Source organism: Saccostrea cucullata, unplaced genomic scaffold (assembly GCF_032062105.1).
Source record: "Saccostrea cucullata isolate Sc308-1 unplaced genomic scaffold, CSIRO_AGI_Scuc_v1 ctg376, whole genome shotgun sequence".
NCBI classification, from domain to species: Eukaryota; Metazoa; Mollusca; class Bivalvia; order Ostreida; family Ostreidae; genus Saccostrea; species Saccostrea cuccullata.
In genome coordinates this window covers 139,082-151,346 of record NW_026933720.1, presented here as the reverse complement: position 1 = coordinate 151,346, position 12,265 = coordinate 139,082, and the positions used below count along the sequence as shown (strand labels likewise).

The 12,265-nt window shown below is 35.1% G+C and overlaps 3 protein-coding genes across 3 annotated transcripts; all 3 read right to left on the bottom strand.

Annotated features, from left to right (window-relative positions):
• Window positions 1-1,185: 1,185 nt before the first annotated feature.
• On the bottom strand, window positions 1,186-1,629 carry LOC134239087 (uncharacterized). The gene has a single exon (XM_062721245.1). The coding sequence runs from the start codon at window positions 1,627-1,629 to the stop codon at window positions 1,186-1,188; it is 444 nt and encodes a 147-aa protein (XP_062577229.1).
• A 560-nt stretch (window positions 1,630-2,189) lies between these two features.
• On the bottom strand, window positions 2,190-3,713 carry LOC134239086 (uncharacterized). The gene is made up of 2 exons (XM_062721244.1): window positions 3,609-3,713; window positions 2,190-3,491 (listed from the first exon to the last, which is right to left on the bottom strand). Exons 1-2 carry the CDS (start codon window positions 3,711-3,713, stop codon window positions 2,190-2,192), a joined length of 1,407 nt encoding a protein of 468 aa, XP_062577228.1.
• Window positions 3,714-4,811: 1,098 nt separating this feature from the next.
• Window positions 4,812-10,285, bottom strand: LOC134239057 (flavin-containing monooxygenase 5-like). The gene is made up of 10 exons (XM_062721203.1): window positions 10,158-10,285; window positions 9,450-9,516; window positions 8,094-8,211; window positions 7,319-7,533; window positions 6,962-7,118; window positions 6,726-6,868; window positions 6,535-6,632; window positions 5,982-6,441; window positions 5,635-5,800; window positions 4,812-5,411 (listed from the first exon to the last, which is right to left on the bottom strand). Exons 3-10 carry the CDS (start codon window positions 8,209-8,211, stop codon window positions 5,149-5,151), a joined length of 1,620 nt encoding a protein of 539 aa, XP_062577187.1. The 5' UTR covers window positions 9,450-9,516; window positions 10,158-10,285; the 3' UTR covers window positions 4,812-5,148.
• Between the last annotated feature and the right edge of the window lie 1,980 nt (window positions 10,286-12,265).

The following is a 12,265-nucleotide window of genomic DNA, read 5'->3' as shown; positions in this document are numbered from 1 at the left end:
ATGACGTATTATCAAAAAACAATAACTTCCATTTATATGTCGACTCGATATACATGTATTCCAGTCAACTTAACAAAAATACCAGGTAAGCAGTTTCGTCAATATCGGTTTCATATTGGCTTTTTTTAACTAGAAAATACATTATTGGTGACCAACAGCGCAATTGTACGATAAACGTGATGACATCAACATTTCTAGCCATCGCAAACATTTCTCAATACATTCTTATAAGCTGCATATGGGGTTTGTATCTACCAATTGATTTGATACCTAAGAATATCCTTCATCTACAAACAAATTCTAAAACGAGGCAAGCTATTGACAAACAAATTGTTGAAAAAGGGATATCAACAACCTTATTTACAGTCACGGATATATAGGTAGATAAGTAAAGCCTCTTTAAATAATAGCATCAAATTTGAAGTGATTATTTGAATAGTTTCTCCAGAGATCTTTTGCAAGTTTTAATAAAAGCTAGGATCCTATAGTTCCATTAGGTCTGAAAAATTAATGAAGACGTCTTTCTTTGTATTCATGCGTTTATTTGGGTTGCATTTGGTGACTGTATATGAATGAGTTGTTTAAAGGGGGCGAGGACACTAAAGCAATCCATGCTTCAGGAAGGAAAGGTTATATTTCCTCTTCCCCATTTTAATCTGTTTGCCCATATTACCATTGACTCCTTTTATTATACTACTCAAAATGGTTAACTTCATTTACTTCTACACTTATTTACTTACTTATCCTCTCCGTCCCCGGAGGACGCATGAGGCCGTTCAACAACGAACACCACTTACGGCGGTCACAGGCAACAACTTGCCCTTCCTTCCAACTGTTCCAGCCCAGTTCTTCCCTTTCTCTCTCAACAGAGCGTCGTCAGGTGTTCTTCGGCCGTCCTCTTCGTCTCTTTTCCTCAGGGGCCCATGTAAGAGCGGTTCTAACATGTGAGTTCTCTTCCCTTCGCAGGATGTGGCCTATCCATCTCCATCTTTTTCTTTTGATAGTGCTTGATAGAGGTATGGATCTTGTTCTTTCATATAGTTGTTGGTCAGTTATCTTTTCAGGGCAGTGTATTTTAAGGATTCTTCTAAGGCATTTTCGGTGGAATGTATCAAGTTTTTTTCTGTTGTTCTCCATAGTTCAGCACAATACAGCAACACGGATAGAACGTTCGTGTTGAAGATCTTAAGTTTGGTCTTTGTGCTGTATTGTGCTGACTTCCATACCTTGGCAAGGGATGCAAAGGCTGTCCTGACTAAGCCTAGCCTTCTCCCAACATCTGCCTCGGTTCCTCCGGTCTTTTCCACTGGCACCCAGGTAGAGAAATGTTTCGACCTCTTCCTCTTCTACTTCTTTATCATTCAACCTGATGGCATCCTTTCTCTTCATATTTATTCTCATGCTTTTTGTTTTATCGACGTTAATTTTTAGGCCTGTATATTCTGCGACAGCATGTAATCTCCTGGTCTTCTCCTGCATGTCGCTGTGTTTGCTGGAAAGAAGTGCAAAGTCGTCTGCATAATCCAGGTCTTCTAAAGTGGACATAAATTTCCAACGTATGACTCTCTTCTTATTGTTGGTATTTCTCATTATCCAGTCTACCACAATGATGAACAGGAACCCAGACATAACACAACCTTGTCTCACTCCTGTCTGTACTTTGAACCAGTCTGTTGTTCTTCCATTCTCTATGAACAACTAGAACTACCATCGTATAATGATATCCACGTACACGCCCGGAATTCCATACTGCCATAATATATCCCACAGTTACTCTCTTATTATGCTGTCAAAGGCTTTTTTTTTAAATCTATGAAACTTATGTACAATGGTGCTTGTCACTCTATAGATTGTCCTAAAATATTTCTTAGAATGTAAATCTGTTCTGATGTTCCTCTTCCTCTTCTATATGCAGCTTGCTCTGGTCTTAGTCTGTCCTCTAATCTATCTCTAATTCTGTCAATCACTATTCTGCAAAACACTTTAGATGACATTGATAGTAGTGATATTCCTCTATAATTGTCACATTTTGTCAGATCTTTCTTGGGTATTTTGACAATGAGCGATCTCTTCCAGTCTTTTGGTATTTCTTGCTCACTGATGATTCTGTTGAATAAGTTTGTTGAATATGATACGCTTTCCTTTAGTAGCTCCGCATTCATGTTATCTATGCCGACTCTTTCCCCTCTTCATTTTTTGGATTGCCTTTTTAACCTCTTTTTCTCTAATTGGTGTTGTGTCAATTTCTGCAATTTCATTCTCTTGGATGGTGCATCCTTCAGGTAAATCTGTTGTTTCTGATGGGACATTAAGGACCTCTTCAAAATGCTTTTTCCTCTCTCCAATATTTTTCCATCCTTAATGAAAAGTTCACCATTCTTGGACCTTATGCCACTTGTCCTGTTTCTTTTTCTCCCACAAAGCTGCTTGATCAGTTGGTAAACTTCATTCAGACGGTTTGTGTTTGCTGCATTTTCTGCTTGATTAGCTACATCTTCCAGATTTTCCCTTTTATCAGCTCTTGCTCTTCTTTTCACTTCTTTGTCTTTGGTCTTATATTCTTCTCTCTTGATTTCCTTTATTCTTTCCGAATTTGATCTTCCTATTTCTTCCTTTAGTTTTCTCCTTTCGTCTATGGCTCTGCTATTTTCTGCAGTTAGCCAGTCTTTGTGCTTCCCTTTCTTCTGGCCCATGATCTTTTCCGCTGTTTCATTATATGCTTCTTTTGCAAGAGTCCATTTTTCATTAATTGTGCTTTCGTCATCGACCAGTTGTTGAAACCTATTCCTTAGTTCAAGTTGGAATCCTTTGCTTATATTTGGATCTTTCATCTTGTTGACATCATACATCTTCCTGTTGCTTTCCTTCGGCTTTAAGTTTCTGCTGAGCTTCATCTTTATTTTAGCCAATACTAGAAGGTGATCTGAATTGGCATCTGCACCATGCATAACTCTTACATCACATATAGACTTCTTGTACCTGCCGTCCACCATTACATGGTCAATTTGGTTCATATCTCTTCCAATCGGTGACTCCCATGTAAGCTTGTGTATGTCGAGGTGCTTAAAGAGGGTTCCGCAGATGATTAAATTGTTAAGAGCGCACATTTCTGCTAACCTCATGCCGTTTTCATTCATAATCCCAATGCCCTCTTGTTCCATGACTCTTTCCCATCCTTCATTTGACTTTCCCACTTTTGTATTTGCATCACCCATTACCATCAGTATGTCATGTTTTGGCACTTTTGCGATCTCTCTTTGAAACCGTTCATAGAAGGTGTCTTTATCCGCTTCGTCTGCCTCGTTTGTTGGGCAGTATAATTGTATCATTGTTAGCTTAACAAAGCGGGAGAAAAAGCGTGCGCTGATGATTCTGTCATTAACAGAATTCCATTCCTTCAAGCTCTGTCGGCTTTTCCTGCTAAGTATAAGTCCTACTCCTCTATGATGCTCTTCAGCTCCCGAGTACAAGATGGTCTCTCCAGAGGTTGTCTTAAGTTCACCAAAGCTTGTTCATCTGACTTTGCTCAGTCCCATTATGTCAAACTTATATCTGTTAAACTCTCTTACGATGTTCGCTGTTTTTCCAATCTGGAACATTGTTCTTACGTTCCAACATCCGATCTTAGTGATGTTTTTAGGTGTTGTTATGGATGGCATCTGCGTTCCTGTCAGGCCGCTAGGGTCCTCTCGGCTTTTCCTGATTGCCGTCATTCTCTCGAATTCCCAATGAAGGTAATTATCCTCATCCGGAATCTCGCATGTCGCGCTTGCCTTTCTTTCAGTGGTACTAATTGTTGCAACGGTTTCCGTAATCAATTGTTTTTTATGGAAGGAGGTGATTAGCCTTAAGTCCAACCCCCAATTTTATGTCTGAGGGCCAACATAGTAGTTGCTAACGGTCTCCTACTAAATCCGGATTGTAATCAGAGTTTTCTCTCCTAGATGAGTTGCCGACCAAGGCTTTCGAGCCTCATCTTCCCGCACGCCCTTGCGAAGTTAGCCTGGGGCCGAAAGGTGCCCAGTATCCGTCTGCTTCCACGTGGAGGCATCGCATAGGACTTGTTGTGGAGAGGGTATGTACTGGCAGAGGAAGACTTACAAATTGCTTCCCGTTTCGCTTTGTTGCTAGCCAACAGTGAGGGCTGAAAGCGAGAGGTGACAAGCACACAGACACCAACACCAACACACTAGACGCATCACACAACATTTAGCAGATTTACTTCTACACAAAATCCCATTTTTCTTTTAAGAAAGCGAGCATTTCTGTGATTTTTTTTTTTGGTTTTGAAAACAAGGCCTTATCATACATTGAAATGTTCAAGTAAGATTTAATATGCTCTCTTGCCTTCTCCTTATCGTATGTAGGGGTATAAAAAAGCAATATATATAAATGAATCTGATTATTTTTTTTATATTTAATACATGTAAACTGTTTTAATAGATTGGGTCATTTGCAGTACTTAATTCGTATGTAGTTGTGTTGCAATTAAGAATCTTCTTCCCGCAAGTAAATTTCATATGTGAATTTATTTTTTTTTAAATGGAACAAACATTTCAAATCTTTATTTAATAATATTATTTAACATTAGCTTTAAAAATTATTCACTAAATTAAAGTATTTTTTAATCAAGAAATTGAACGACTTTTACATGTATTCTATACACAGTTTTACACTTCTCAAGATTGCCTTGACAGCTTATTTCTAATTTCTAATTTCACTTTCATTTCGAAAACAACAACACATAATTCAAGAATATAATATATTTTGAATTAAATATTTACTAGTCCATTAATATATATATATATATATAAATATCACAGTTTTTTAATATCCTGAAACAACATGAATATCATGAAAAAGAATCAGAATATAATCAAATTTACGCTTTTATGTTGTATAAAATATCTATTCATCCAAAATTCTATTGATACAACAGCATAAGTACAATGTCATCCAAAACAGGAAAAATGTATTTTCACTTCCCATTCCAAGTTGTTCAGTAAAGTTTTGGTTTCTTGATGTCTGGTTTGATTAAATTTTTTTTTCAGAAGTGTCGTATCACTTAGACTTTTCGGCTATATCCAGAGAACACAATCATGTGAGCACCTACAATAGCTGTCAGTAGTTTCACAATCTAATATTTATTCATCTCATAAAGAGTAAGTGAATAGTTAAAGTAAACAACCCAACAATGAGCAGAAAGAAGAAGAAGAAGGTGATCTGGGATTCCCGGGGAGGGTTTTTCATGGGTCGCGTTTTCAGTGGGTAAAAGGTCCGGTTCCACTGAGTCAGAATGCTCTCCCGGGCACCTGTCCACTTTCCGGGGCCCACCAGTCGGTACTGATACGGTGTACAGGGGCCAAAGAAACAAGCCATGGCTAGACGAGGGTCTTTGAAAAACAGTTTTACTAAAATAAACAAATATTGGTCATTAATGGAGAAAAATATTCATTTACCCATTTTTTCCTATTCATTATATTATTATTGCAATATTTTTTACCAAAGTTTTGATACTAATTTTTTTAAAAGTAGACTAGACATTTAAACTGATGCCTTGTATAAATCAATATATTTACAGAGACTACATAAGATCACGACAACAGAGACTGAGCATAGAAAATGAATACGTACCGAGATCAGGACAGTTGCCAGTCAAGGCAGCTAACTCGTTCAGATACACCACGTAGTCCACTTGTATCGTGTGACGGGTGCTCTTAACGTAACGTTTGGCCATCGCTGTCACTTTATCTTTTATGTCTTGCCACATTTCATTTGAGGGCGGTAACTTCACTTCACCCTGAAGAAAAAAACAGGATTATTTTATAGGAAAAAATAAACAAATGTGCAAAGTTTGTAATGAAATTGTGAAACGACCTATAGCTCATTATTTTTCAATCAAATGAACACATCTGTGCTCTTTTACTTCCAAACTACTTTTGAAATTGTCTTAACTGCTACTTTGAAAGGAAACGTCATACTTTTAAAACCCTTGTGTAGAGTCGGCATTGTTGTTCGGAGAGCGGCATGATAGCTCCTAAGGGCTGTATACAACCTATCACCGCCAATGTGTTGTGTTCCAGATCAGGTGGGAACATCCATTTATACAAATTAACTCGGTTTTCCTTTACTTCCAGTACAGACTTGTCCAAAAACGGAAACCCAAAGATATACCCTGTAGCCAAAAACACGACGTCAATGTTCTCCTCTTTTGTACCATCCTCAAACTCCACACCAGTTTCAGTAAAGCACTTAATGTTGGGTTTGACGATGACGTTGCCGCTGATGATTCTATTGGGAAGGTCATCGTTGACTGTTGGATGCTGGGATAACGGCGGGAAGTTTGGTTTAAGGCTGTAAAGCGCGTGATCAAATCTCATGTTCAGTTTTGTTTCGGTGATCCATTGAGTAACAGAAGCGGGCACAATCTTCCGCATCATCCTGTTTACGAAGGCATTAAGGTATTAATTTTGAATATAACATGGAAAATAGGTATGACGTAAAGATCATTTACTTTTTTAAGAAATGTTTTACCAAAAATTGAATTGCGTTGTCCTCATCATATCCACTGGATATCCAAAGCTATCTACTCTATTTATGACCCAGGAACCTTGCCGTGTACTCAAGAAAACCTACACAAGAGAAAAGCTTATTGTTTAACTGGACGTATGGTTTAAAAAGTAAACAAAAATACTTTAAATAGTGATGAAGACAGAATTAAGAACCTGGTTAGCTACACGACTGAGTTCCACCGCGGCGTCTCCTCCCGAATTTCCTATGCCAATAATAACTATCCGCTTATCCTCGTATCCCTTCAGAGTTTTGTAGTCATGTGAGTGAATTATCTCTCCCTTGAACTTATCCAGGCCTTAAGAATATAAAGAGTTTGAGTTTCGTTCAATGAAATTCACTTAAGATACACGTAAAGACTTGAATTTCGATGTACAGTCTAATGTCTCACCTGGAAATGTAGGAATATTTTTTTCTGCGTGATGTCCAGTACAGACTAACACACCATCAAACGTTTGTTCTTTAATTTGATTGGTTTTTAGATCACGTGTTTTGATATCCCAACATCCATTGTTTTTAAAATCGTTGTGTTTCTTGATACTTAGGACCTAAAAATATGGAGAGGATTCGCCTCAAAATACTTACGGGGAAGGACAAGATTTTATCTCAGCACACCTTTCTGAGAAACTATATATATGTCATTTGCAGGTATGCGAGATTATCTCTTATTCATACAAGTTGAGTATCTAAACAAAAAAGAAGACCTCTTTATTTCCAAAACACTCTATGTTTTGTTAAAGTTCATTACCTCTGTCTGAAAGTTAATGTGCTTAGTGAGGTCGAACTTCTCCGCATACAGGTGGAAGTACTTGAGGACATATTTGTTGTGCATAAAGATGGGGTACTCCTTGGGAATAGGGAAGTCACTGAAACACATCATCTCCTTACTGGTGTTAATGACGGTGGACTTCATCACGCAGGCCTGGCCGTCACGTGACTCATCGGTGTAGTGCCAAAGACCTCCTATAAAAGGGGGCAGTAAATGGATATTACAGTACTGCAACGTATAGGGAGCATTAAAATTCAACACTTTGCTTTCATTATGAAATATGAAGAAAACGAACAATAGCCATGCTAAAACGTCTATCAGAACCAAACGAATTAGGAGCAGAGGAAACATGGATATCTAAAACACCAGAGGTGGAATCAGATGTCATGGAGGAATAGGCATCCCATATTAGCCAGTCACAAACGCCGTTTGCATCTTGTCATCATGACAGGATTAAGTGAAAAATCGTCAGACACCATAATAATTAGTTTACATAATGTTCGTCAACATTTGACTTTGTTTATTTGCTAACTAGTTCATTATATCGACCACAAAGTCAAATTTTGACTTTAAACGAGACTGTGGATGTCACTGTTTAATTTGCTTATCTCTAAGTAGAAACTGTTTGCAGGTAGGTATAAGGGTATACTACTACATATTGCTACATAGATAACGGAAGTTGACGATAGAAAATAAAAAAAATACAGATATAAAAGTACAGTTTGTCAACAGTCCAAGTGGTAAATCTGGTTACCTATGTAGTCTGACCTCTCAAAACAAACAGGGGTGATTCCCTCGTCCAGACAACATTTAATGGCGGTCAGTCCACTAGCTCCCGCCCCAATCACTGCTACACGCTTAGCAGTGGTCATCTAAAAGAAATGTTCAAATAATATATGAAAAACTAAAATTTATTGACTGTAAGCAAATTATGTTATTGAATGCACAGTGGGTTTTTTGCGGATAGTGCACTTAAGGTAAGTCACTCGTCAGCTTTTTAGAAAAGTTCACGCAGAAGCTTTTACTTCAACACAACTTATTAAAATTCAATTTTTATAACATATTTAAATTCAACAATGTAAATTTTTTTAACATTCAATGAAAAAACTGCTCAAAAATCTACAAAGAAGCAAGATTTATGAGGGACTATTTCTTTTGGTGGAAGGATATCTAGCAGAAAATTCTGCAAATCTGCATATTTATAAAATTTAATGTAATGGAAATTTAGCCTCACATACTTTTACTGGGAGAATATTTTCCGTTTTGATATTGCTAAATATATTTAATATAGGTCTTAATTTATATTTTTAAACTAAGTTTTACACCTTCCCTCAACAAACTTTTCCAAAAAATGAAAATATATTAAAGAAGTCAAGATCAAATTTACACCATTTTTTGCCTGAAAATCACATATTTTGACAAATATTTCAAAATTAACATCACCTTTTTCTTTCATTATTTTAAACTACTCGATACTTGTGACTGATCAGCACTTAAGTCGTAAAAAGTTTGATATAAGAAATTTTTTTATTGCCTATTAAGTTTTTTAATACCCCAAATATGTTATTTTTTAGTGCAAAATGGTCACACAATAATTTACGCGCATTAATTTGCAAGATTTGTTTAAGGATAAATATTATTCAAACTATTTTACGTAAAATAACATTATATTTATTGCCATGCTTACATCTGATCAAATATAATAAGGGTTAAAGTAATTAACCAAAGAGATGAAATTTAAGTGCAAAAAGGTCAACTTAAATGTACCGTAGATCAGTAGGATGCATACTGACCCCCTATTTTCTTTGCAAGTTTGAGTTACACTTTATGAGTACTTATCCAAAATATACTTCTCAAAAAATCCTTGATTTAACAAATTTCAGGAGTGACTTACCTTAACATTAAACAAAATTACGTGAACTTCTGCTGCAGTACGTAATAATCAATCTTACAAAATTACTATTTTGATTTATTTTAAATGCATATTTTTATACACTTTAGGTACGTTTATCACATGTAGTGATTTAAAACAGATTTGGAAATACATATTACAGTATTATACACAGAAGGCAAGTTTTGTGTGTGACATAATTACTGTAACGATACATACCTTCAAATTATTTTTTGTTGAAATTTCAAGATGACGTCGACAAGGCCAACTGGACCAAATAATTCATCTTGAGGATAAAATCAAAAGGGAAAATAAGTTATATGAAATATTCTTTTAATATCAAAAAACTATAAACTGGGGGAAAAATAAAATGTTATATTTAATTGAAAAAATCCCCATTTAATCTTCAATTCCTATATCTGCTCCAAGAGTAACGCAGGTGCTCCTTTTTTCTATTAAGGGATAATGGCAAAAATGTGGTACCGTATAGATATTACAAGAGCCCTAGCCTTCTTTTTCGTAGTGTAAGTGGAGTATTTGTCTGTTATAATATAAATACAAAAATTAAATAATAAAACAGACTAGTCGACATTCTTGGCATTTAAAAATATACCCCTTTCAACGTGAAAACCACGTGTAGTCAGAAACTGTTAAAGATCAAATTTGGGCAAAAATACATTCACAATGATTACAAATGGGAGATTCCCTACTTGGCGAATTTTCCAAAAGTGTCTGCTATAATTGTAATGGCAGCTGGTTTAGAAGATATTTTACTCTTTTAAAATCTTCGCAATCTAGTTACAAATCTACCTTGTTTTGGACATATAATCGCTGTATCATTGGTAAGAAATCACTGAAATGTAGTGCTGGTAATGTGTCTGAAACTGTTTTAGCCTGATAAATGCATGATATAGATATTGTACTTACATTGAGCAATCAGACAGATATCTAAAGATCCGAACAATCATATCTACCCCTGGGTACCTTTATATTACACGATAATAAACAAAGTCGAGAGTTCAGTTTGTGGGATTAAAATGTATGGAGCGCAGTAACTGCAAAAATTTAAATCACACGGATGAACTTCTTAGTTTGACTTGAGACTTTTTATAGATTTCACCAAAGCCCAAAACACTGCATGGGTATGTTCTTGACAAATAATTAACATTTAACAACTGAATAAATTAGGGAACTAAAAATCAGTCTAAACATCCGGGAATAATGGATTACATGAAATAGATAGTTTTCGATTGACCAAGAGTTACTTCCCGTTGGCCGCCATACTGGAGGTCCAAATGCTCATATTCCTTCATTGTTCAACCAATTTAAAATTTTTATATTTGCTATTTTGAATTAGAAATCATTATTTTTCTGAAGTATATAAATTTTTGTATTTAAAAAAAAATTATTTGATAAAGATTTTCCACCAAATATTTCTGCTATATTTTCTTAAACTTGGTAAGACAAATTGCTTCCAATATGGCGGCCATTTAATTCAGGCCTCTTTTATATATTTTATATATATTATTTAATTTCTTTTATAAATATATATTTATTCAAAAATAAAATGGAAGTTTATTTAAAAGAAATACGGGAACCGTAAAAACATATGTTTGCATTCTGAAGGATTTAAAATCATATTGCAGTTATGTACTGTACATCGAAGGTAAAATAAGCAAACATCTCATAATTTAAAAAATACTAGCACTAGACTACTTACAGACTACTAGTACATGTACATGCTCCCGTGCATCGAATCATCTAGGAGAGATAAACAGCTGACAATGGTACATGCGTACTAGCTAGCTGTAACATGAAAATTGAGAGTCAACGATGAGAAAATCGAAGTTATGTTATCATAAAGTCTGTTGCTAGTTTGTGATAACTGTCTATCTCAAATAAAATGACCAATTATGAAATGGATGTATGTGTCACACACGATGGTGTATCTATTTTGAGTTTCGTGTAATATATCAAATTTTAAAAAATGATAACTTTTTGTTTAGAAAAAATTAGTAGATCCCTTTAAATATTGTTTCTAAATTCTCCATTAAAAAGAATTTTAAAAGTAAGTTTCCACGCGTAATTAAATTTAAAAAAGAATGGATTGGAATTGCATGTTTCGTTTTAATCAGTTGGAGTTCGAGGGATCGAAGGACGAGTTGAGAATTACTCTAAAGGGATATTATATACCATGCAGAGATCATACTTAAAGGATTGAAGGCTGGAGGGACGAACTGAGAATTACTCTAAAGTTTAAGGGATATTATATATATACCATACAGAGATCATACTGAAAGGATTGAAGGCTGGAGGACGAATTAAGAACTACTCTAAAGCTTAAGGGATATTATATATACCATGCAGAGATCATACTGAAAGGATTTTAAAAAGGCCTTTTCAGGCATTCAGATTAACATCGAAAACAAAAACAAACAATATATAAATTTGAAATTTCCAATACAAGACCCATTTATTGAACGTAAATTACAAATAATGCAACAAATGTACAATTTTAAATAGATATCAGGATGAACTATGTATATGCTTTGTCTTTAATGTAAATCAGAATTAGAACTTCAGAATCATAATTTGCTCCATCTTTTAAGAATCAAAGATGTTATTTTTTTTTACATGTAGCAAATGAAACATTAATGAGAAACTTGTAAGACAATTGCAAAGATTTGTTGATTTACAGTTTCTTATGATGGAAAAAGATACACATAACATGAATGGAAAAACTTCGCAAAAAAAATTATTCTTTAAACTACACAACTTAAAGTTGAAGGAATTCAAAAAAGCGAGATTGTGTTTTACAAGACGAGAGATGTTCTTTAATAGTGAAAGGGGGTTTAACAAAGTACCCCAGAAAAATACAGTTTAAAAAATCTAAATTGCTTCCAGAACAAACGTATGAAAAGGACGGGAAATTTTTACTTTGAAGTTTTAAGGAAAAAGCAATATATGGAAAGAACGGTATGAAGCTCAAAAGTCTTATCATTTAATTAATTCAAGAACAGAGCAATCACGGACCC